We start from the raw sequence: 27,484 nt of genomic DNA, 5'->3' as shown, positions 1-27,484 counted from the left end.
AGTTATATTAGTGTGCTGTGTATAACGCTATATATCTATATTAGTGTGCTGTGTATAACGCTGTATATATATATATATATATATATATATATTAGTGTTCTGTGTATAACGCTGTATATATATATTAGTGTGCTGTGTATAACGCTGTATATATATTAGTGTACTGTGTATAACGCTGTATATATATATTAGTGTGCTGTGTATAATGCAGGTTTCCTCGGGCTGCAAGGGGGGGGGGGACAAACTGCACGGGCTGGCTTCTGCTTTTTCATGGGGTGTTCATTAGCCCCATAAAGAGGACATAGAAATGCATGTGGTTTGTACAGGACATGAATATCACTGAATTAACCCCCTACATCTCTGCTTCCCTGTATAAACCCCGTGCATCTCTGCTTCCCTGTATGAACCCCATCCATCTCTGCTTCCCCGTATGAACCCTGTGCATCTCTGCTTTCCTGTATGAACCCTGTGCATCTCTGCTTCATGTATGAACCCCATGCATCTCTGCTTCCCCGTATGAACCCTGTACATCTCTGCTTCCCTGTATGAACCCCGTGCATCTCTGCTTCCCTGTATGAACCCCGTGCATCTCTGCTTCCCTGTATGAACCCAGTGCATCTCTGCTTCCCCGTATGAACCCCGTGCATCTCTGCTTCCCCGTATGAACCCCGTGCATCTCTGCTTCCCCGTATGAACCCCGTGCATCTCTGCTTCCCTGTATGAACTCCGTGCATCTCTGCCTCCCTGTATGAACCCCGTGCATCTCTGCTTCCCCGTATGAACCCCGTGCATCTCTGCTTCTCTGTATGAACTCCGTGCATCTCTGCTTCCCTGTATGAACCCCGTGCATCTCTGCTTCCCCGTATGAACCCCGTGCATCTCTGCTTCCCTGTATGAACCCAGTGCATCTCTGCTTCTCTGTATGAACCCTGTGTATCGCTGCTTCCTTGTATGAACCCGTGCATCTCTGCTTCCTGTCGGGTATCTCTGCTTCTCTGTATGAACCCCGTGCATCTCTGCTTCCCTGTATGAACCCCGTGTATCTCTGCTTCCCTGTATGAACCCCGTGCATCTCTGCTTCCCTGTATGAACCCCGTGCATCTCTGCTTCACTGTATGAACCCCGTGCATCTCTACTTCCCTGTATGAACCCTGTGCATCTCTGCTTCCCTGTATGAACCCCGTACATCTCTGCTTCCCTGTATGAACCCCGTACATCTCTGCTTCCCTGTATGAGCCCCATGCATCTCTGCTTCCCTGTATGGACCCTGTACATCTCTGCTTCCCTGTATGAACCCCGTACATCTCTGCTTCCCTGTACGAACCCCGTGCATCTCTGCTTCCCTGAATGAACCCCGTGCATCTCTGCTTCAATGTATGAACCCCATGCATCTCTGCTTCCCTGTATGAACTCCCTGCATCTCTGCTTCCCTGTATGAACCCTGTGCATCTCTGCTTCCCTGTATGAACCCTGTGCATCTCTGCTTCCCTGTATGAACCCTGTGCATCTCTGCTTCCCTGTATGAACCCCCTGCATCTCTGCTTCCCTGTATGAACCCTGTGCATCTCTGCTTCCCTGTATAAACCCCGTGCATCTCTGCTTCCCTGTATGAACCCCGTGCATCTCTGTTTCCCTGTATGAACCCCCTGCATCTCTGCTTCCCTGTATGAACCCTGTGCATCTCTGCTTCCCTGTATAAACCCCGTGCATCTCTGCTTCCCTGTATAAACCACGTGCATCTCTGCTTCCCTGTATGAACCCCCTGCATCTCTGCTTCCCTGTATGAACTGCCTGCATCTCTGCTTCCCTGTATGAACCCTGTGTATCTCTGCTTCCCTGTATGAACCCCGTGCATCTCTGCTTCTCTGTATGATCCCCCTGCATCTCTGCTTCCCTATATGAACCCCGTACATCTCTGCTTCCCTGTATGAACCCCGTACATCTCTGCTTCCCTGTATGAACCCTGTGCATCTCTGCTTCCCTGAATGAACCCCGTGCATCTCTGCTTCCCTGAATGAACCCTGTGCATCTCTGCTTCCCTGTATGAACCCTGTACATCTCTGCTTCCCTGTATGAACCCTGTGCATCTCTGCTTACCTGTATGAACCCCGTGCATCTCTGCTTCCCTGTATGAACCCCGTGCATTTCTACGTCCCTGTATGAACGCTGACATATAAATACACAGGGTTCATACAGTGATGTTCATGTCCTGTACAAACCCCATTCATTTCTATGTCCTCTTTATGGGGCTAATGAACACCCCATGAAAAAAGCAGAAACCAGCCCGTGCAGTTTGTCCTCCCCCTTGCAGCCCGAGGAAAGCTGCGTTATACATAGCAAACTAATTTATATATATATATAAAATATACAGCATTATACACAGCACACTAACATATATATATATATATGTATATATATATATATATATATATATATATATATATACAGCGATATACACATCACACTAATATATATATATATATATATATATATATATAGATATCTATATATACAGCGTTATACACAGCACACATATATATACCTATATATACAGCGTTATACACAGCACACTAATATATATATATATATATATATAGCGCTCTACACAGCACACTAACATAACTCAGCCCTGGTTGGGATACACTGGCATACACACAAAAGGGACTACAACTCCCAGCATGTGTCTTTCAGGAGTCTTCAGTCTGTGGTATAACACCAGAATGCTGCCTCTGTAGTCTCCTGGGGGTTGTAATTCACCACATCTCTACAGGGCATACAGCAGTATTTCCCAATCAGGGTGCCGCCAGGTGTTGCAAATCTACAACTCCCAGCATTCCCTGGTTGGGAAACACTAGCATACACACACCTAATAGGGACTTCAACTCCCAGCATACACACACCTAACAGGGACTACAACTCCCAGCATACACACACCTAACAGGGACTACAACTCCTAGCATACACACACACACCTAACATGGACTACAACTCCCAGCATACACACACCTAACAGGGATTACAACTCCCAGCATACACACACACCTAACAGGGACTACAACTCCCAGCATACACACCTAACAGGGACTACAACTCCCAGCATACACACACCTAACAGGGACTACAACTTCCAGCATACACACACACCTAACAGGGACTACAACTCCCAGCATACACACACACCTAACAGGGACTACAACTCCCAGCATACACACACCTAACAGGGACTACAACTCCCAGCATACACACACACACCTAACAGGGACTACAACTCCCAGCATACACACACACACCTAACAGGGACTACAACTCCCAGCATACACACACCTAACGGACTACAGCTCCCAGCATACAATCATACACACACACACACCTAACAGGGACTACAACTCCCTGCATACATACACACACCTAACAGGGACTACAACTCCCAGCATACACACACCTAACAGGGACTACAACTCCCAGCATACATACACACACCTAATAGGGACTACAACTCCCAGCATACACACACACCTAACAGGGACTACAACTCCCAGCATACATACACACACACATAACAAGGACCCCCCTCCTCCTCCTCACATAGTAATCATCCCCAAGCAGAGATTTATTCCCAGTCCCTGCAGTGTATGAATCCCCAGCCTGTGTACAGTAAACACAGACAGAGCTGAGGGGAGATGAGGAGCGCTGCTCTGGCTTCCAGACCTGCTTTAGCCGTGCTCCTCTCTCCCCTGCTCTGACTGTCCATGGAGATCTGCGTCTTCAGCTCGGGGAGCTCAGGGAGGGGGCGTGTACTTCTCCCCATGGAGATCTGCATCCTCCCGAGCTCAGGGAGATGAGGGAGGGGGCGTGTACCTCATCTCTCACCGTGCTCTGCCCTCCCCCAGCTCTAGTTTTGGAAATCTTCGGAGAGCTGGGGGGAGGAGCGGACGCGAGAATTCACGAGCGTCCTCTCTGTATGGCACTTGTATAACCAACAGAGAGGAGGAGGCTGTCGTCCCTCCCCTGTACTCGGCCTGTATGCTCTCTCCCGAAAGGGAGCACAGCATACAGGAAGAAGGGCGGAAGCTAGCCCGGCCAGGCTTCTGATGATGTCGCGCCTGCCGGGCCACACCCACTTCCTGCCCTCGAATACTGCTCAACACTGAGCTACCGACGATGCTATGAAAAAGGTATTTACAGGGGGTTTTAAACAAAAATAAATACAGGGATAGAGATAGTTAGAGTCAGGGACAGATGGGGAGGGGGATTAGGGAAAGTTTAGTTGATGATAGGTGCTCTTTAAATTACTTAACTTACCTTGTACCATCTCTACATTAAGCCAGTTCAGTACATTACATGATATGTTACCAGCACTAACCTGTCCAATGTCAGCTCCTTCTTCCCTACTATATACAGAACTAAAGAACCTATTCAGTAGCTCTGCTTTCTCTTTATCGCCTGTGACAACCTCCCCATTATCATTATAATATATGATATTATATAATCATTTTTAGACTAGTTACATATACAAGTCAATATACCCCCACATCCATTTATTCTTTTTTTGCACTCATTTCATTCCTCCTATTTTTTTTTATATACTCTAATTTATACAATCCTTTTTATCTACTGTCTTACACATTTTTAGCGATCTATATCTATTGTATTTATCCATATACTTGGAGATTTATAGTTTCACACCACTTATACAGGCAAATTAACATATCATATTCATTCATACTTTCTGCGCACACATTTATTCCTCCCATTCCTCTCATTCATTCATCTATTCAATTCTTTTTTGCACATGTAATTTATTCATACCTCATATTCTATTACACAATTTCTACACAACACCATATCCTTGAGAACGGCACAAATTTTATTTACTTACCAAATATGTATCATGAAATGGTGGATAAGTTCAGATATCTGGTTGTGTGAATTCCATTATAAAAACTGCACCCCCCCAAAGTATTCAAAATGACATTCAGTCAGCGTTTTAACCCTTTAGGTGTTTCACAGGAATAGCAGCAAAGTGAAGGAGAAAATTCACAATCTTCATTTTTTACACTCGCATGTTCTTGTAGACCCAATTTTTTTATTTTTACAAGGGGTAAAAGGAGAAAATGTATACTTGTATGTGTAGCCCAATTTCTCTCGAGTAAGCACATACCTCATATGTCTATGTAAAGTGTTCGGCGAGCGCAGTAGAGGGCTCAGAAGCGAAGGAGCGACAAGGGGATTTTGGAGAGTACGTTTTTCTGAAATGGTTTTTGGGGGGCATGTTGCATTTAGGAAGCCCCTATGGTGCCAGAACAGCAAAAAAAAAAAAAAAACATGGCATACCATTTTGGAAACTAGACCCCTTGAGGAACGTAACAAGGAATTAATTGTGAGCCTTAATATCCCACAGGTGTTTCACGACTTTTGCATATGTAAAAAAAATATTTTTTTTTTCACTAAAATGTGTGTTTCCCCCCCAAATTTCACATTTTTGCAAGGGTTAATAGCAGAAAATACCCCCCAAAATTTGTAACTCCATCTCTTCTGAGTATGGAGGTACCCCATAAGTTGACCTGAAGTGCACTACGGGCGAACTACGGGTCGGGAAGTATGTAGTGTGTGGTGCTTGTAAAAAGTGTACAACAGTAATAGGAAAAAAAAAAAAAAAGCACCCGGGGTAAGGGAGCAGATCCTAATAGGACCCTGGGGACCTATTAGGGAGTCAGGGGAGGATTTTTTTTTTATTTAAAAAAAAAAAAAACAGCTGCGGCCAAAAAAAAAAAAAACGGATGGCGCAAGCAGCTTTCTGAACCCCTAATAGGACCCGGGGACTTTTTTTTTTTCTTTTTTTTTTTAAACTTTTTTAACTTTATTAACTCCTACCTGTCCCTGCAATCTGCTGTCCCTATTCTAAAGCTGGTGAGGGGGCTCCAGAGCTTCGAGGGGGGATCCGCGGTCTTCTCCTCACTGCTGCACCCGCTGACTCAACACAGAGAGCGGGTGCAGCAGCGGGAAGGGACCGTTAACCCTCCTCTGCCGCGCTACTATTGGTCAGACGATCGCCGGCCAAAAGTAGCGTTGCTGGGGAGATGACAGTATTGTCACCTCTCCCCAGCAACGGCAGGTGATTGGTGGTGTATCGTACACCGCCGATCATCATCTAGTTCCGGGTCATCAGGTCACCACTGACCCGAAAGAACGGAATCACTGCAGATCGCCCACGCGATTTCGCGGACGATCTGTCGATCGCCGACATGTGGGGGTCCCAGGACCCCCCTCGGCGTTTGCCTCCGGTTTCACAACCTGCCCGGCGTGCGGCGGGATGCGAAATTCGCCAGGACGTATGAGTACGTGCCTGGTCCTTAAGACCCAGGGCGCAGGGACGTACTTATACGTGCCTGGTCCTTAAGGGGTTAAATATATATTAACCTGTACGGTCTTGTTTTTTGCCCTCTAAAGGCTAACCCTCGATCGCGGTTTTTGGCCACAGTTTAACCACTAATATTACTATGTACAGTTGTTTAATAGTTTTTCTTGCAGGGCAATTTCTGAAGTGGAGTGGTCAAGTATAAGCGGGTAAGTCTTTACGGTTACGTGTTAGCCCTGACCACAAATATAATAAAATGCATAATGTGTAGGATCACACGGCGCACATCTGCAGCATATTATATGCTGCAGGTGCCCCGTCAGCATTCACAATAGTGAGCTTCCTGCTGCGGCTAGTTAGCTTTGTGTGTCCACTCAAAGCGGCAGATGTCCTACCGGCAGTCACGAGCGAACACACTTAGCTACCTAGCCGCAGGAGTGAGCTCAGGACTGTGACTGCCTGTGGGGCATCTTTGGTTTGAAATACGCTGCAGATGCACTCTATGTAACCCTACCCTTATGAAATATGTTTTTACAAAGGCCCCATTCATACTGAGATTAAGCAGTATGTTAGAGGTATCCATCAGCATCATATCAAAAAAAGTGATATCAACATATATTGTAGCAGCCCCATTCCTTTAGGAATGAGACTACTACAGTATACATTGGCATCCCTTTTTTTTACTCCAATGGACACCTCTAACATACTGCAGAAATGCAGTATGAATGGGGACTATCAACCCTCCCCCCTCCGACAAAATAACATTTTTTTTCAAGATTTTAAATTTTTTTAACGCCCAATGATAGATATATTCGTCATAAGAAGGTGCTTATGGGGGGCGGAGCTAGCCAGCAGACCGTGAGGACGTGTTCTACCACAGCTCCGCACATAGACCTGCAGGATCCCCATTTTTGGGCCCATTGTGGCTGATTTAAAGAGACAGGACCTACACTATCGTGCTATTGAAACAGCCTGGAGTACTTTGAGACTACTCCCGACCCGCTGCACCCCGGTACTGACCTGCGGTGAGGTGGGACCGTGAGCCCCACGTGGTGGGGCACGGAAAAGAGGCGCCATCTTCCCCGCAGCTATTGGCTCAGGGCCTGCCTGAAACTCCATGCGCCGACAGCCCTCGGATATATGCAGCGCTGCTGCGAAGGATCGCTTAAGCCTGCGCTGCTACTGTGCCACCCTTGCCGCCACGAAAAAGCAGAGGAGACGGAGCGGGGAGTTCGGTGGAGGACACACGGACTGCCGACATGCTGCAGGTACCCTCCCTGACTAGCTCCAGAGCTGCTACACAGCCCTGCATTGCTACCAGGTCCCTCTGTGTCCTGCTTTCTGGGGGCACAGCATGCTGTCCCTAGTTGTCATCCCCAGATCTGACCCTGTTTGCTGCCTCTGAAGGGCAGCTACTGAGAGAGAAGTGCAGGAGGCAGACTTTACAGGAGGAGGGAGAGGCCATCTAATACCACTCGGCACCCTGTAGTGAGACTCGCCATCATCCTCATCACATTAAACAGCACAGCCTACCTGCTGTGAGGATCCCATCAAAACTCCCTCTGTCCAGGACCCCAAGTTAAGAGGGTCCACACAGTTCTCAAGAGACCCCCACTCTCACCCAATATTTCTAATCTGTTAAACCTCCATTTCAGGATCTCAAGATCTGCATTCCTTATCCGTTCTTCAAACTGCACCTCTATTGTCTGGAATATACCTACAACTTGATGTATCCTCCTATATTATAATACAATAACTCCAGGTGCATCTCTTGCCTAAAGGACCTGCTACCACCTCCCCCCCTGGCGTGCTGGCAGCCAATAGCTAGCGAAGTCACGAAGTTACTGAGCTATTAACTTAACAGATCCGCTTGGCATGTAACAATGACGCTATGAAGTAACATATGGTCAAACAGGAACTGTGAGATGCATACTGAAGTCCTACCAGCGTTCTCCCCCCTTCCCTGATGCAGAGTGATATTACACTGCTTGGCTGACGTTGCAGGATGGTCAAGTTCGGACTCCCCAAAACCAGAATCGATTCTCCTTACCGCAAAAAAGGGGGCCTGGATATTGTTATGAAGAAACGTGGTCACTGCGATGTGGGAAAGTCTTCTGATATGGCAGCCGCACATTACAAACCTCAGACACCTAAGGCCCGTAAAGAGGTGGCGGGGGACCGCGAAAATGAAGACCTGGTACGTGATAACTCTCTCCCCCTTTCTCGCACTTTTATGGACAGATTACTGAGAACGCCACTGGAACCGGTCTCCAAGGACTCGCAGGAGCTAAAATCAGACATCAGGCAGATCGGCCACAGGGTCGAACAGCTAGAGGCTACGCAGTCGCAAGTTATATCATACACGATGGCGTCCACCTCGGTTCTGTCTTCATGCCAGACCCACCTCAACAAAGTGATTGATTGGTTGGAAGACCAGGATAATAGAGGCAGGAGAAACAATTTGAGAATTAAGGGTCTGCCGGAGACCGTCTTACCAGAGGCCCTCAACTCCACATTGAAGCTTATTTTTATAGGAATTCTGGGAGATACGTACCCTCTGGAGATCCAGTTGGAGCGTGCCCACAGGTCCTTACAGGCGAAACCCAAGCCACAAGAGCCTCCGAGAGATGTCATATGCCGCCTCATGAACTCCACAGTTAGAGATGACATACCTAGAAAGGCGAGATCTATCCCAGACCTGATGTTTGAGGATGCCCACTTGACCATATTACAAGATCTGGCCAGGATCACCTTGTCCAAAAGGAACATGCTTCGGCCGCTGACTTCACATCTGCGCTCCAGGAACATCGCCTATAGATGGCTCTTCCCTTTCAGGATTTCCTTCATGGTGGAAGGCAAAAGATTTATCATCAGAGCTCGGTAGGAATTGACCCAAGCTCTGGAGGCTCTGGGGCAGAACAACTTGGACATACCGGACTGGTCTGCTGTCAACGATCTGGTCGATCTCCCAACGATCACACCACCCAAGCCGTGGGAGGAGGCTGGACCTCAGAAATCACAAAAGGCCAAAAAGAAAGCCAACAAGATGACCCCTAAACGGATCAAGATAGATTCGGTGTGAGGATAGTTCCGGCTTTCCCTCTCCTACCCTCTTATTTTGCAGGGTCGATGCAGATGGACTACCCGCCCTACCAGAGGACTCCCTCCTTCCCGGATGGGCTAAGAAGGAGTAGCTGTCCTCCCTGTAAGCTGTTGGTGTTGTTTATTATAGTTGTACCCCGTTAATAAAACACCACCTGCACTTCCCTATATAGCTGGACTGAACACGATCCTTAAAGTCATGACATCATGCCCCTCCCTGCCTACCTTCTCCTCCCCCCCCCCCCCCCCAGGGCTATATTATTAGGGAGTAATGGGCCCCCTATGCCCGCAGCAGCCAGACTACTCGCTATTTCCCCCCTTCCCCCTCCAGCGACAAGTGGGGGAGTAATGCCCACCCCTCCCTACGTAAGATGTCTGTCTTGATCTGATGTATTCTTAATGAACACTATATGCATCACCAAATTATTCTGGACTAGTCAACGTATAGTCATTATTTCTTGATAACATACCTTAGAATGTGCATGTACTCGCTGATGGAGGATGATATGTGTGCTCATGTTGTCTGGCTCCCCTCCCAGTCCATCTCTTCTACCCGGGGGCTAGATAACTGCTCTAAAGGTCAAAAGGTTTAAACTTACCTCTAGGCACACTGGTTAGATTGTTACTATTACATTGTTGTTTACTCTGTATTCTAATGTTTACATGTTCCCATGTGCACATTCGTGTCTAACACTCTGTATCCATAACCCACCACCCCACCAATTCCCCCCCGTTGCCTTCCTGGAGCTCTGCACTCCGTGTAACCTCTGACTTTACCTTCATCCCCCTCCCCTTCTCCCACCCGTTCACACTCAACCCCCTCCTCTCTCCCCTTCCCCCCCCCCCTCCTAACGCACCCCTCCTTTGCTCTTTCCACTCCCCTTTTCCCCCCTCCCTCTCCCAATGCCCCTCCCCCCACCTCTTTCCCCACCCTTTCATTCCCACCTCCTCCATCCTCCCCCCCCCCCCCTCATTTTTGTTCCTTTCCGTGACATTACTGGTAGACCTGTTACATTTACAGTCTTTGCATTTAGGATGTCTTCACAGTCCCATGATATACCTATATCTGCCAAATAGGTAGAACTGTACGAAGTCTCATTGTATATTTGCTTAGTTCAATATATCGTAATTGATACTTGAGGGCTGTCAGTCGGAGATTTCGACCGCTCCCATCCTACCACCCTCCTGGTGGTTTTTGTATTCCTCACCCGAAAGAGCCTACTTAGGCTCTTGACGCAACCCATTTAGGGTTGCTTGCTTTTGCTGTTCTTCTCTCTTCTATTATCTTATCTTCCCTGACTCTAGGGATCTTTCCCTTCCTCTCACCCCTTCCGCTGCTTCTCTTTTTCCTGCTCCTACTTCCTTCCTTTAATCCCACCCACCATTTACATACTTATCTTCCGCCCAATCAACCCCACATTCTCACCCACCACACCTATCCCCCTGCGCCTTCACAACATCGACATACCGATATAGCCCAGTTCACTGAGTGATCTGTAGACTTTTATGGCACAAGTGAAGTTCTGTTCATATAATATTAAAGGATTTAATTCTCCTGCCAAGAGACATGGAGTTTTGTCTCTCCTGAAAAAAGACAAGGTATCAGTGTTGTTTTTACAGGAAACACCTTTTAAGCATGACAGACTGCCTAAACTTCCCACTCAATACTTCTCTTCTTGTTCCATAGCTGCAGTGCCAACTCATCTTCCAGAAGCGTTACGGTTGCATTCCACAGGGACGTACCCTTCACCCTCCAGGAGAGCTGCGATGGAGGCGATGGCCGCTCACTGTTTTTGAAAGGTAAAGTAGGGTCGATTACGTACACCTTTGCTTCTATATATGCACCCAATACACAACAGGTTCGGTGGCTGCTGGGGACTATGGCGAGACTGCGTGTCTTTGCGGAAGGCCCTATAATATTTTGGGCTGACCTCAATTTAGCCCTAGATCCGATAATGGACTCCTCTACCAAGCGTTCCTCGGTGTCTCCGGCAGCCCTGCAAACCTTGAAGAACAAATTGATGGATTTAGGTCTAATAGACGTGTGGAGATCTCTCCATCTCTCGGAACACACATATTCCTTTTACTCTGCCCCACACTCGTCCTCCCACAGGCTCAATTACTTATTCTGCCACAAAAGCATCTTGCCGAGCTTGATTAGTGCTAACATTACATCTCGCACCCTCTCAGCCCACTCCCCAATACAGGCCCCCCTCTCTTTGTCCCACATCCAAAACAAGAGACTGGACTTGGCGACTTAATGAATCACTATTGACAGATGAGGTGGCGATGGGCAAGCAGACAGAACAGTTTAACTCCTTCTTCGCATTAAATGTATCTCCAGAGATGCCCCTTGACCGACATAGCACGCCTCGAGAGGACCCTGCATAGTGCGCCGCAGAGTGAGAGGGAAAGTAGGCTGACGCCCTTACGCGAACGCCTTAAAGGTATCCTAAACAAGCAACATGCTAACAATGTTGTGAGGTTTCAACAAAAACTCTTTCTCCACGGGGACAAGGGGGGGCGCCTCATGTCAGCCTTGATTAAAAAGAAAAGGGATAGAGCCTTTATACCTAAGATCATTGTAGGGGGTGGGAAGTCCCAATCCAACACGAAGCAAATAGCCATAGCCTTTCAAAACTACTATAACTCTCTTTACAATATTGAGTCGGCAGGCGGGATAGGTGAGGAGAGAAGAAGGGCCATACAAACCTTTTTGAATGACCTCCAATTGCCGCGACTGTCCATTGAGGAAGGTCAGGCTTTACTGACCCCATGTTCTTTGAAGCCCTCGCGGTGCTAAACTCATTCCCCATCAGAAAAAGCCTTGGACCAGATGGGTTCAGCCTCCTCTATTTGAAAAAAATTTCAACCAGTCCTCCTACAACATCTTACTAACTGGTGCAATGAGTTGCTGAGCGGCACTGCGCTCCCGAAACAATCCTTAGAAGCCCATATTACAATATTGCCTAAGGAAGGTAAGGACTTGTCCCTCTGCTCAAGCTATAGGCCAATTTCTTTACTGAACCTTGACATTAAAATTTGGGCCAAGCTCCTTACCAACCGTTTAAGCAAACATTTACCAGATCTTATACATCCGGACCAATCCGGCTTTGTCAAGGGGAGGGAGGGGAGGCACAATTCTTTATGTGTTACATGCCAATACAACCAATATCCCCCTGGTCCTTCTCGGCACCGATGCCGAGAAGGCATTCAACAGAGTAGCCTGGGATTACATGGTGGCAGTTCTGCAAAAATTAGGCATACCCGATAGATTCACGAAGGCTATCATGTCCCTATATGGAACACCCAGTGCGAGGATAAATGTGAACAGGACACTCTCCCCTTCCTTTGACATCCATAACGGGACCCGACAGGGGTGCCCCCTGTCCCCGTCCCTTTACATCATAGTAATGTTGCTTCAGTAACTTAGACAGGAGGAAGGTATACGAGGGCTTACAATGGGGGGGGCATACACACTTAGCTGCTGCCTTCGCAGACGATCTGCTATTACTAATTACAAACCCAATAGAGGTTCTGCCCAAAATACAACGTGTCCTAGACGGATATGGGGTATTATCAAACTTCAAAGTAAATTGCACTAAATCAGAGGTACTGAACATGTCGGTCCCTCCGGGCCTGCTTGCAGATTTGAAAAGACATTTCCCCCTACAAGTGGCCCATGGAAAGCATTAAGTATTTGGATATAGCGCTCCCCGCGAACCTAATCTAAATTATTCCAACTTAACTACCCTCCGCTACTCGATAAAAATCAAACGGCAACTCGATTCCTATAACCTTCCATTCCTCTCCTGGATAGGGAGACGAAATTTACTCCAAACCTACGTGGTTCCCTCCATACTCTATCTACTCCGTATGGCACCGTTAAAACTACCCTCGACCCATCTCCTCCAGTGGAAGCGAGTGTTTTCTTCCTTCCTATGGTTTTCCAAACGTCGTCGCCTGCCGCACTCACTACTAATTAAGCCAAAGCGCCAGGGGGGGTTGGGAGTCCATGACATAGCACAACTCTATACAATGACACACTTACAAAGATGGGTGGAGGTTTCCTCGGGTACTAGCCTTCTGCAGGGCAACACTTTAGAGACCCAACAATTGATTACGGACAGTTCTTCGGCCCTGCGGGCGGTTTGGTTGCCCACGGCTGACCTCATCTCTAAGATAACAATCCTGTGTTAGTGGGTACGTTAACGGTTAAGAAGACCTTTGACAGGCAAAGACGGTGGGATGCGACTACCTCTCACACGATCTCTCCATTGATGCCTAGCTCTTTGATCCCCTGCCTTCCCCCTTGCCCAGTGTCCGTGCCCTCAGACATCTGGTCTAAACTTACTCAGGTTCCAATTAAGACCTTGTCCCCTGAGAACACCCCACCGACCCAAGACCTCATACACTCCCTTCTGCCCAACAGAACATTACACTTCTTACACGCCCAAGCTGTGCGAAGCTCATGCCAAACAATGCTTAAGGTGTACGTCATCAGGAAAGATCCCACTTGGCTAGAAATAGCCTTGCAGTCTGTGGCGGAGTCCAAAATCAGACTCCCATTTATACGCTCTCATATCAATAAGGAGGGGGAGGGTGCGGACCCTATGTATTTGGTATCGTGGGAGAAAGAGTTGGGACTTTCTCTGACAAAGGAAGAGAGAACGACCGTATTGAAAAATGCTCACTGCTTCTCCAGATGTGTGAAACTTCAAGAAAACCATTTTAAACTTATTTCTAGATGGTACAGAACCCCAGAACTACTGCACCACTGGGGCTTGTCCCCTACGAACGAATGCTGGCGAGGATGCAAACACACTGGTTCACTGTCTCACTTGTGGTGGTCATGTCCGGCGATAGCAGATTTCTGGGGAGAGGTGGGGTGACTCATAGACCTGATCCTGGATGAAAAGGTACAACTGACCCCACAATTAGTACTTTTAGGCCTACCACACCAGGGAGCTACACTGCACAAACATTCTCTTTTAGCCCATTTGTTGGCAGCAGAAAACTTTTGATCCCATTGCACTGGAGACAACCTAACGTCCGACATTACATGAATGGCTAGCTAAAGTGGGTAGTATTTGTAGATTGGAAGAATCGTCTAGTTGGAGTAACCGCTCTTATGATAAATACTTCAAGACGTGGTATCCCTGGCTACATTATAGAGACGAAACACAGTTCAGTACAGACGCCACAAGTACTAGTACGGAATAGATACAATATTAACTTTATGACACAGACTTCCGACTGCCTTGCTTATTCACCCCCATCCCCCCTCCCTTGTCCCCCCCCCTTTCCCCTTTGTCCTCTCTTAACTCTTTTCTTCTCTTCCTAACTTTTTCTTCCTCTTTTCTGTATTCAGTGCTCTTAATGATTCTGATTCATCTTGGATTATTATTTAGATAATTTTCTGTTTAAAGTTGAGTTGGTGTGATCTGGAAAACGCATTTATCCTACAGATTCAAAGCCGCTTTGGAGGCTAGAAAGGACCCCCAGATGACAACATATAATCTGCTTTTATCACATTTATGGGCTTGAAGGTACCATTACTAGACATGTAAACTGAGCCAGGACAGTAGTAGAACCTTGTTTGAACGAATCAAATGCTCTGTACCTGTTGTTCAAAGTCTGCTTTGATTTACTGTTGTTACGCCGAGCGCTCCGGGTCCCCGCTCCTCCCCGGATCGCTCACAGCGTTCTCCCATTCGCAGCGCCCCGGTCAGACCTGCTGACCGGGTGCGCTGCGATAATGTTCCCAGCCGGGATGCGATTCGCGATGCGGGACGTGCCCGCTCGCGATGCGCATCCCGACCCGCTTACCAGACTCGTTCGCCGTCTGTGGTGTCCCGGCGCGCGCGGCCCCGCTCCCTAGGGCGCGCGCGCGCCGGGTCTTTGCGATTTAAAGGGCCGCTGTGCCACTGATTGGCGCATGGGTTTTAATCAGTACCTTCACCTGTGCACTTCCCTATTTATACCTCACTTCCCCTGCACTCCCTTGCCGGATCTTGTTGCCATTGTGCCAGTGAAAGCGTTCCCTTGTGTGTTCCTAGCCTGTGTTCCAGACCTCCTGCCGTTGCCCCTGACTACGATCCTTGCTGCCTGCCCTGACCTTCTGCCAAGTCTGACCTTGCTTTTGTCTACTCCCTTGTACCGCGCTTATCTCAGCAGTCAGAGAGGTTGAGCCGTTGCCGGTGGATACGACCTGGTTGCTACGGCCGCTGCAAGACCATCCCGCTCTGGTGAAAACCAGTAGCAACTTAGAACTGGTCCACCGACACGGTCCACGCCAATCACTCTCTGGCACAGAGGATCCACCTCCAGCCAGCCGAATCGTGACAGTAGATCCGGCCATGGATCCCGCTGAGGTCTCGCTGCCAGTTGTCGCTGACCTCACCACGGTGGTCGCCCAGCAGTCGCAACAGATAGCGCAACAAGGCCACCAGCTGTCTCAACTGACCGTGATGCTACAGCAGCTTCTACCACAGCTTCAGCAACCATCTCCTCCGCCAGCTCCTGCACCTCCTCCGCAGCGAGTGGCCGCATCCAGCCTCCGTTTATCATTGCCGGACAAATTTGATGGGGACTCTAAATTTTGCCGTGGTTTTCTTTCACAATGTTCCCTGCATTTGGAGATGATGTCGGACCAATTTCCCACTGAAAGGTCAAAGGTGGTTTTCGTAGTCAGCCTTCTGTCTGGGAAAGCCCTGTCATGGGCCACACCGCTCTGGGACCGCAATGATCCTGTCACTGCCTTTGTACACTCTTTCTTCACGGAGATTCGAAGTGTCTTCGAGGAACCTGCCCGAGCCTCTTCTGCCGAGACTGCCCTGCTGAACCTGGTCCAGGGTAATTCTTCTGTTGGCGAGTACGCAATCCAATTCCGTACTCTCGCCTCCGAATTGTCCTGGAATAACGAGGCCCTCTGCGCGACCTTTAAAAAAGGCCTATCCAGCAACATCAAAGATGTGCTGGCTGCACGAGAAATCCCTGCTAACCTGCATGAACTTATTCATCTTGCCACCCGCATTGACATGCGTTTTCCGAAAGGCGTCAGGAGCTCCGCCAGGATATGGACTTTGTTCGCACAAGGTGGTTTCTCTCCCCTGCTCCTCTCTCCTCTGGTCCACTGCAATCCGTTCCTGTGCCTTCCGCCGTGGAGGCTATGCAAGTTGACCGGTCTCGCTTGACACCTCAAGAGAGGACACAACGCCGCATGGAGAACCTTTGCCTGTACTGTGCCAGTACCGAACATTTCTTGAAGGATTGTCCTATCCGACCTCCACGTCAGGAAAGACGCACTCCGACTCCGCACAAAGGTGAGACAGCGCTTCATGTGAACTCTGCTTCTCCACGTCTTACTGTGCCTGTGCGGATTTCTTATTCTACCTTCTCATTCTCAGCTGTGGCCTTCTTGGATTCCGGATCTGCAGGAAATTTTATTTTGGCCTCTTTCATCAACAGGTTCAACATCCCAGTGACCAGTCTCGCCAGACCCCTCTACATCGCCTCTGTTAATAATGAAAGATTGGACTATACTGTGCGTTACCGCACGGAACCCCTCTTAATGTGCATTGGACCCCATCACGAAAAGATTGAATTTCTGGTCCTCTCTAACTGCACTTCGGAAATTCTTCTTGGACTACCGTGGCTTCAATGCCATTCCCCAACCCTTGATTGGACCACCGGTGAGATCAAGAACTGGGGTACTACTTGCCACAAGAACTGTCTTAAGCCTGCTCCCTGTACTGTCAGTCTAGACCCTGTGGCTCCTCCGATACCTGGTCTCCCCAAGGCCTATCTGGACTATGCTGATGTTTTTTGCAAAAAACAAGCAGAGACTTTGCCTCCTCACAGGCCTTATGACTGTCCTATTGACCTCCTCCCTGGTACTACTCCACCCCGGGGCAGAATCTATCCTCTGTCTGCTCCGGAAACACAAGCCATGTCGGAGTACATCCAAGAGAATTTAAAAAAGGGGTTTATCCGCAAGTCTTCCTCCCCTGCCGGAGCTGGATTTTTCTTCGTTTCCAAAAAAGACGGCTCCTTACGTCCTTGCATTGATTACCGCGGACTTAATAAAATCACTGTAAAAAAACGCTATCCCCTACCTCTTATCTCGGAACTCTTTGACCGCCTACGAGGCGCCCACATCTTTACCAAGCTGGACTTAAGAGGTGCATATAATCTCATCCGCATCAGGGAGGGGGACAAGTGGAAGACCGCGTTTAACACCAGAGATGGACACTTTGAATATCTGGTTATGCCCTTTGGGCTTTGCAACGCCCCTGCCGTCTTCCAAGACTTTGTAAATGAAATTTTTCGTGATCTTCTATATACCTGTGTTGTGGTCTACCTGGACGATATTTAGATTTTTTCTGCTAACCTAGAAGAACACCGCCGGCATGTCCGCATGGTTCTTCAGAGACTTCGGGACAATCAATTATATGCCAAAATGGAAAAATGTCTCTTTGAATGTCAATCTCTTCCCTTCCTAGGATACTTAGTCTCTGGCCAGGGACTCCAAATCGACCCAGACAAACTATCAGCCGTATTGGATTGGCCACGCCCCTCCGGACTCCGTGCTATCCAAAGTTTTTGGGGGTTTGCCAATTATTACAGACAATTTATTCCGCATTTTTCCACTATTGTGGCCCCTATCGTGGCCCTAACCAAGAAAAACGCCAACCCTAAGTCCTGGCCTCCTCAAGCGGAAGATGCATTCAATCATCTCAAAACTGCCTTTTCTTCTGCTCCCGTACTCTCCAGACCTGATCCATCTAGGCCCTTCTCGCTGGAGGTAGACGCCTCCTCGGTGGGAGCTGGAGCAGTACTCCTACAGAAAAATTCTTCCGGACATGCTGTTACTTGTGGTTTCTTTTCTAGGACCTTCTCTCCGGCGGAGAAAAACTACTCCATTGGTGATCGAGAACTACTGGCCATAAAATTGGCGCTTGAAGAATGGAGGCACCTGCTGGAGGGATCCAAATATCCAGTTATTATATACACTGATCACAAGAATCTCTCTTATTTTCAGTCTGCTCAACGGCTGAACCCTCGCTAGGCTAGGTGGTCGTTGTTCTTTGCCCGTTTTAACTTTGAAATTCATTTTCGCCCTGCTGACAAGAACATTAGGGCTGACGCCCTCTCGGATGCCTCTGAAGTGGAAGCTTCCTCGCAACACATTATTCCTCCGGACTGTCTGATCTCCACTTCTCCAGCCTCCATCAGACAAACTCCTCCAGGGAAGACCTTCGTCTCTCCACGCCACGCCATTCTCAAGTGGGGACACTCCTCACACCTCGCAGGCCATGCTGGCATCAAAAAATCCATCCTGCTCATCTCTCGATTTTATTGGTGGCCTACCCTGGAAGCTGATGTTGTTGATTTCGTGCGGGCTTGTACAGTCTGTGCCCGGGACAAGACCCCTCGCCAGAAGCCTGCTGGTCTCCTCCATCCTCTGCCTGTTCCTGAGCGACCATGGTCTCAGATTGGTATGGACTTTATTACTGACTTACCTTTATCCCGTGGCAACACAGTTATTTGGGTGGTCGTTGATCGATTCTCCAAGATGGCACATTTTATCCCTCTTCCAGGTCTTCCTTCTGCGCCTCAGTTGGCGAAAAAAATTGTATACACATTTTTCGCCTTCACGGGCTTCCTACGCATATCGTCTCGGATAGAGGCGTTCAATTTGTGTCAAAATTCTGGAGGGCCCTCTGTAATCAACTTAAAATCAAATTAAACTTCTCGTCTTCTTATCATCCCCAATCCAATGGGCAAGTGGAAATAATTAATCAGGTTCTGGGTGACAATTTGCGACATTTTGTTTCCTCCCGCCAGGATGACTGGGCCGATCTTCTACCATAGGCCGAATTCTCGTACAATTTCATAGTCTCTTAGTCTTCCGCTGAATCCCCATTTTTTGTGGTGTACTGCCGTCATCCTCTTCCCCCCCTTCCCACTCCCATGCCTTCTGGTTTGACCGCTGTTGATGAGGTGACTCGGGACTTCTCCACCATCTGGAAAGAGACTCAAAATTCTCTCCTACAGGCCTCATTCCGGATGAAGAAACATGTCGATAGAAAAAGAAAAATTCCCCCCCATTTTTTCTCCCGGAGACAAAGTATGGCTCTCCGCCAAGTATGTCCGCTTTTGTGTCCCCAGTTATAAACTGGGACCACGTTATCTTGGTCCTTTCAAAATCAAGTGCCAAATCAACCCTGTCTCTTACAAACTCCTTCTTCCTCCTTCTCTCCGTATTCACAATGCTTTCCATGTCTCTCTCCTTAAACCACTCATCCTTAACCGATTCTCTCCCAAGGTTGTTGCTCCCACTCCTGTTTCCGGGTCCTCTGACATCTTTTCGGTGAAAGAAATTTAAAGGTAAAAAAAAAATTCTTGTTGATTGGGAGAATTGCGGCCCAGAGGAGAGGTCATGGGAACCCGAGGACAACATCCTTGACAAAAACCTTATCCTCAAATTCTCAGGTACCAAAAAGAGGGGGAGACCCAAGGGGGGGGGTACTGTTACGCTGAGCGCTCCGGGTCCCCGCTCCTCCCCGGAGCGCTCACAGCGTTCTCTCATTCGCAGCGCCCCGGTCAGACCTGCTGACCGGGTGTGCTGCGATAATGTTCCCAGCCGGGATGCGATTCGTGATGCGGGACGTGCCCGCTCGCGATGCGCATCCCGACCCACTTACCAGACTCGTTCCCCGTCTGTGCTGTTCCGGCGCGCGCGCGCCGGGTCTTTGCGATTTAAAGGGCCGCTGCGCCACTGATTGGCGCATGGGTTTTAATCAGTACCTTCACTTGTGCACTTCCCTATTTATACCTCACTTCCCCTGCACTCCCTTGCCGGATCTTGTTGCCATTGTGCCAGTGAAAGCGTTCCCTTGTGTGTTCCTAGACAGTGTTCCAGACCTCCTGCCGTTGCCCCTGACTACGATCCTTGCTGCCTGCCCTGACCTTCTGCTACATCCGACCTTGCTTTTGTCTACTCCCTTGTACCGCGCTTATCTCAGCAGTCAGAGAGGTTGAGCCGTTGCCGGTGGATACGACCTGGTTGCTACCGCCGCTGCAAGACCATCCCGCTTTGCGGCGGGCTCTGGTGAAAACCAGTAGCAACTTAGAACCAGTCCACCGACACGGTCCACGCCAATCCCTCTCTGGCACAGAGGATCCACCTCCAGCCAGCCGAATAGTGACAACTGTTTTACATCTTTGTTATGACATTATTGAAAATCTAAATAAAGAATTGAAAAAAAAAATAAAAAAAAAGAAGGTGCTTATTCCCACAACATGATGGATATATTCATCAGGATCAGAGCAGTCCCTGGTGGTGCTAATACATGTTTCTTTCTGTGACAAAAAAACAATGTCAGAATTATTGTGATTGGCCAAACGTTACCAGAGTTATTTTGTAATAACAGGCTTAATTGCCTTGGTCCTTAAGGGGTTAAATAATGTGCATTCACCAGCACATTACAATAGTAGTCCAGTTTTCCCCTATCTAATGGGACCCCTGCGATCTCCTGTAAGGCGCCCTGGCTCTTCTTTTGCCTGGAGTTGTGTTGACCATCGCACAAAGAAGTGGTCGACACACCCCCTTCATGCATCTCTATGGGAAACCCGGAGATACACAAGTGCTGGAGAGATCCGAGCAGAATCCGAAGAACCTGTTCATTGTTCCTGTGGACACCAAAACTAAGATTTCAACAGCACATGTTTCGAGCGCAGAAATTCCGCTGTGTGCATGGTGCAGCAGAATCCCGCTGGGACTCTGTTACGGCGGAATTTCCTAGTGGAACTTCCACCGTGTGGACATGGCCTGACACAAACACTTTCTGCATGAAAACCTGCTGCAGAAGATATTCAGTGTAAGATCTAAAATGTATCCACCCTTTGAAAAATAATGGTGAACATTCCATTTGTGCGGAGATTTGTGGAGTTGCCTGCTTCTCTGCTGTTTTAAAGAAAATTGCAGCAGCAGATGTCCTAAAATAAAAAAAACTACAACAAAAACATCAGCATTAACTGAACATTTCAGTACAGATGCAGTGGTAGCAATAGAGCACTGTGGAGGCATGTGTACGCAGCAACTGATCACAGCCATCAGCAGTCACATGCCTTATCGTTAATGCTAGCAAGAATGGCACGGCATCAGTAAGGAAGCAGATTGAGTGGTCACCAAAGCATCCACGTTAAAACAGGTAAATCCACTGCTATTTATTTATTTATTTAATTAATTAAACTCTAGAACAACCGGATTAATGTTTAACTAGAATAAAACATGATTCTGCTGATTTTAGATATGTTGGGGGAGGGGGGCACTAGAGTTCAGCTGTGTCCATCAGTGGCATAGGCTGGACTCTCACTAATTACATTTTTATCACATATTCAATGGATAGGTGATAAATGTTTCAGGCTGGCATATCCATTTTAACTAAGAAGATAACAAAATTTCTTCCACACACATTAGCACTTCCATGTTGTATCAAGACACCAGAGACTGACTGTTTTTGAAACTGGGAAGGGTGCATATGAGTGCCGAAATGCGCTGTCCAATTTTATATGTACCAAATAAAACAAAAAAAGACCATTACAACTGTGGTGGCTCAGGAATCCTTTATGTGGAACCAACAGCAAGGCTCGTTCAAGACCCATTAATTTTTTCCCTCCACATATCTACAAATAACATTATTATTGACAGAACTGCGTATAATGTAGTAAAATGCATTGATTGTGCTTACCAATCTTGTGCTTCAAGCCATTGTGCCAGGAATTGACGGATCTCCATGGGAAAGTTGTCATCATATAACTGGTGGACTTGTTCCAGGAATTTGGTATCAATCTGCTGTAATTCATACCACTGAGCCATTCTGAATATGTATGAAATAAAACATTATTCTTATTGCTTATTTATTATGTTATATACATCATGTGGTAATACAAGACAATCATGTATTAAAACAATAATTTATTGTTGATATGGTCATACATTAGTTAATAATGAAATTATATAGCTTTATGAATTAGTATTATATTCTTGCACTTTATTTATTCATTTGTACTAATGTACTAGAAGTGGAATGCACTAATTGAATTTGACCACTAGATGGCACAGGCGGGCCGTTTGTGGTGTGGGTTGTGTGGTGCGCATGTGCGGTGAGTCGCATCATCCAGGCATCAGTAGGAGTGGTGCGCAGGTCCGGAAGTGTCGCCGTGACGCCGGGGGTGATGGCAGTTCTTCCGGCTCCGGGATCGCGCATGTGCCGCGATGCGCAACCCCTGCCACAGGTGGCGCAAATCATGTTAAGGGATAGGCATATATAAGGAGGATATCATAGCAACATGATACGTTCCTTGAGAAAGTCAACCCGATGAAACGTACGTCGGAACGAGCGACCACTGGGTATAATATGGGTAAGTACACACTGAAGCAGCACTTTTGGGGAGGTCATAGTGGTTAGACTAGCCGGGATATAGTGCATTCCACTTGTGGTTAAGATTATATTGTGCAATATCGGGCATTGAGCAAGAATATATCTATATAATTTTATTTTGAAACTACATGGGGGTCAAAATGGAAGGAACATGAAATTCCTACCAGGTATTATAGGATTTAACCTCTTCAGGATGCTGGGCGTATTCATACGCCCTGCATCCCGAGTCCTTAAGGACATGGGGCATATGCATACGCCCGTGGGAATTCCGTCCCCGCCACTAGCCGGTTGGGGACCGGACCGGGATGCCTGCTGACATAATTCAGCAGGCATCCTGGCACATCACCCAGGAGGGTCCTGAGACCCCCCATGTCGGCGATCGCAGAAAATCGCATGTCAATTCAGACATGCGATTTTCTGCTATTCCGGGCTGATCGGTCTCTGGTGACCCGATCACCCGGAAAATAGGGATGATCAGAGCTGTCAGTGACAGCCCCGATCATCCTGAGGGCTAGGAGCGAGGTCGCAGTGCTGCGATCTCTTCCTATCCCCTGCCATTGGTCAGAACTGATTCTGACCAACGGCAGCGCAGGACAGTGGGTTGTCATGGCAACCCCCCGTTCTGCCCACCCAGTTCTGTGGGGAAAAGATGGAGGCCAGTACCTGGAAGAGAAGATGCGTGGGGACCCCGATCGTCGCTGGAGACCGGCACAGGTAGGCATGCTGGGAGTTGTAGTTTTGCAACATCTGGAGGGTCACAGTTTGGAGACTACTGTTACAGTGGTGCCCAAACGGTAGCCCTCCAGATGTTGCCAAACTACAACTCTCGGCATGCCTAGACTGCCCAGGCATGCTGGAAGTTGTAGTTCTGTAACATCTGTCCCTTCAGATTTAGCAATTTTCTTGACATTTTTGAAAATTGCTGCTGTACTTTGAAGCCCTCAAAAAGCAAAAAATATGTCCATTTTATGATGCCAACATAAAGTGGACATATTGTATTTGTGAATAATAATATAATAATATCCATTTTCCTTACAAGTAGAGAGCTTCAAAGTTAGAAAAATGCAAAATTTTCAAAATTTTCATGACATTTTGGGATTTTTCACCAAAAAAGAATGCAAGTAACGCCGAAAATTTACCCCCAAAATAAAGTAGAATATGTCACGAAAAAACAATCTCAGAATATTCGGTAATAGCGTTGCAGGGGTTAAGCAAGTTGCAGACAGTTTTAGGGTATGTTCAAATGGTCAAGTTACCCACAGTGCAGAATCCAAAACTGAGGTTAATGTAATCTGCTTCACTTCAAAAGAAGCTTCATCTAGTACAGATGAAGCTTCTTTTGAAGTTTAACAGGCTGTCATTTAAGTGAGCTCTCCCTGCATCACAATCCCCCTTCCAGCATCCATTGTTCAGTTTGTGTACGCCAGATGGGTGAGTCACAGAATGCATTTCTTTCTTGTACATCTGAATAGTTGCATACTGAAGTTCTTGCCGCACGCTAGCACCATCCCGTCACGGCTAGACTAGCAGGGGTATTTTAAGCTAGTCCCACTGGACATACATGGCTTACAAAAAAGATATGCGTACAAGGAAAAGCTATTGCTCCTCGCAGAAACCATTCCCAGGGAATGGTTTCTGGGAGGAGCAATAGCTTTCCCTTGCACGCCTATCTATTTTGTAAGCCGTGTATGTCCGGTGGCACAAGCTTAAGATACCCCTGCTATCCCGTGTAAATTATGTTAATGATATTGCTTTATTGGCCACTTTTGGTATTATGTTTGATGTCATAATTACAGCTAATTGATCATATCAATGCTAACTATGAAGACCGGTGTCTAGATATATAGGTATTTTTTATTTTTTTTCAAGGTTTTTTGGGAATGCACTATTCTCACTGTTTGGTGGATTTTATATGGATTAATTAAAAGATACGTTTTATGGCACCTCTGATTTTCTTATAATAACTTTCTGATTTAAGCGTGAGAGTTATTGAAAACTGGCAGACATGCAGCCTCAACCAATACATGTTTATTGCATATTGCACAAGTTGTACCCAGAGAGATGTGACAAGTGTTAGTGATGCAGGAAAGATGAGGGTACTCTGCTCCATGTTTGGTATGGATGTCCAGATGTGTAAGCTTTTTGGGAGAAAAGTTCCTTGATCTATGAAAGATTTTCAGGAATTAAAATAGTCAATTCTCCACAGGCAGCTTTGCTTTACTAGGTTGTTACTAGGCCTGTTGGTGGATGTGTGTAAGGCTTAGTTCAGATCTCTTTTTTACACAAGTTTAACAGGTCAGTTTTTAAAACTAAAAACAGCCCATTAAACACATCCATTACGACACATAGAATAACATGTGGTGACGGATGTCTCCTAGAATGTGCTTGTCTGCAGGTTACGTTGCTGCATCTGTTTTTTTTTTTTAAATGGTTGCAGGACAGAGCTCTTTTATTTTTACTTTCCTAGCGCATCTGTTAACTGATGTGTCCATTGACCAAAGCCTATAATGGGAAAAGTCACTTGCCCTGAATTCCCATATTTTGTCATCTGATAGCAGCGGGAAGGCTGGGATACAATCGTCCAGCCTTTTAAAGGGGAGCCAATCTGCTTGTCAGGAAGTAAAACCTTCCCTTTTGTTAGATAGACAGAATAGTGTTACTGGTCCTTAGAAAGGGTTAAAATGAATGGTAAATGTCCCTATAGCTGGCAGCCGGCGGGATGAAGAAGCCGTTCATTGAGCACAGGCTGGTAGTTTCCCGATGTCTATTCATCGAGTTTACCGATGACCTGATAGTAACAATTTAGCATAAACATAATAAGTGATCACTGTAAGAGCATAGTGACATCTGGGATATATGATTGATAGTATATGCATTTGCATACGTGGTGACATGTAAGATTAATATGGATGTTCAGTAAGTTTTTGTTTGTACCTTCATTAAAATTTTTATTTTATGGGTGGATTGTACCCAAGAGTTCTTAGAGAACTAAGTTCAGTAATATCTGTACCCCTGTTCATGATATTTAGAGATTCACTGGTGTCTGGTATTGTGCCAAGGGACTGGCGCAAGGCGAATGTGGTGCCAATCTTCAAAAAGGGCTCTAGGTCTTCCCCAGGAAACTATAGACTTGTAAGTTTAACGTGCATTGTGGGTAAATTGTTTGAAGGACTTATAAGGGATTACATACAGGAATACATAGGGGATAATTGTATTATAAGTGATAGCCAGCATGGGTTTACTAAGGATAGAAGTTGTCAAACCAATCTAATTTGCTTTTATGAAGAGGTGAGTAGAAGCCTTTACAGAGGAATGGCTGTGGATATAGTGTTTCTGGATTTTGCTAAAGCGTTTGATACTGTCCCTCATAGACGTCTGACAGGTAAGTTAAGGTCTTTGGGTTTGGAAATTTTAGTTTGTAACTGGATTGAACACTGGCTCATAGATGGTACCCAGAGAGTGGTGGTCAATGATTCGTACTCTGATTGGTCCCCGGTTATTAGTGGTGTACCCCAAGGTTCAGTACTGGGCCCGCTGTAGTTTAATTTATTTATCAATGATATAGAGGATGGAATTAACAGCTCTGTTTCTATCTTTGCAGATGACACCAAGCTTTGTAGCACGGTACAGTGTATAGAGGATGTGTATAGGTTACAAGATGACTTTGATAGACTAAGTGTCTGGGCATCCACTTGGCAAATGAGGTTCAATGTGGGTACTAATAACATGCATGCGTCGTATGTCTTAGGGGGGATTAAACTGGCAGAGTCACTGGTAGAGAAGGATCTGGGTGTACTTGTAGATTACAGACTACAGAATAGCATGCAATGTCAGGCTGCTGCTTCCAAGGCCGGCAGGATATTGTCATGTATAAAAAGAGGCATGGACTCTAAGGACAGGGACATAATACTCCCCCTTTATAAAGCATTGGTACGGCCTCACCTGGAATATGCTCAGGGATGTGGAATTCCTATCGCCCGACGCCCGGGACAAGCAGTTTTGGGCACCGGGCAGGTGAATTTGTCTGGCCCTTAGCCTGGATTCGGGCAAGCAGGGCCGGACCTGACAAGTCGCCGGGACCTCTGCAGTGTGTATGGAGCGGGCTGCTGACTCCTTCCCGCTCCATACTCTGCAGCCCCCGGCTATAAAAACCTGTGTCCTCCGAAGCAGAGCAGGAGAGATGAGAAGCTGTGTATTTGTCTTCTCTCCCCTGCTCTGCAGACGTGCGGGGGGAGATGAGGGGGCGAGACTTCTTGCTCCCCGTGCACACCTGCGTCCTCTGCCTTCACTCCCCCAGCTGTAGCTTCGGAGAGCTGAGGGGAGGAGGCACATCTGCACGGGGAGATGCATGCGGCGCTCACAGGGGAGTATGGAGTGGGCTCCGGACTCCTGCCCACTCCATACTCTGCAGCCCCCAGCTGTTCTCAGTAGTCGGGGGCCGCCGCTTATAGCCAGCATGCAGCGTTCGCCGCAGCTGGCTATTAACCCTTTAGATCACCGCTGTCAAGGCTGACAGCGGCATCTAAAGGGACATATAAATGCTCCCTGGTGGGCTAGTGGGGTGAATCGCTCC

General features: G+C 47.3%; 1 protein-coding gene across 5 annotated transcripts in view; it reads right to left on the bottom strand.

The window, feature by feature from the left end:
- Positions 1-27,484, bottom strand: part of STAT1 (signal transducer and activator of transcription 1) — a 1,320,138-nt gene that overhangs the window by 1,215,629 nt on the left and 77,025 nt on the right. For 4 of the 5 annotated variants that reach the window (XM_056535944.1, XM_056535945.1, XM_056535942.1 and 1 more), the window contains one exon: positions 22,219-22,347. In XM_056535944.1, coding sequence (XP_056391919.1) covers positions 22,219-22,346 — 128 coding nt within the window. In that variant the 5' untranslated portion in view covers position 22,347. Of the gene's footprint in view, positions 1-22,218; positions 22,348-27,484 lie in introns of those variants that run through there. The other variant, XM_056535947.1, reaches the window with a different exon arrangement.

This window comes from Hyla sarda, chromosome 8, assembly GCF_029499605.1.
Source record: "Hyla sarda isolate aHylSar1 chromosome 8, aHylSar1.hap1, whole genome shotgun sequence".
NCBI lineage: Eukaryota > Metazoa > Chordata > Amphibia > Anura > Hylidae > Hyla > Hyla sarda.
The sequence above is the reverse complement of the archived record's forward strand: the minus strand, read 5'-3'. Positions and strand labels throughout refer to the sequence as shown.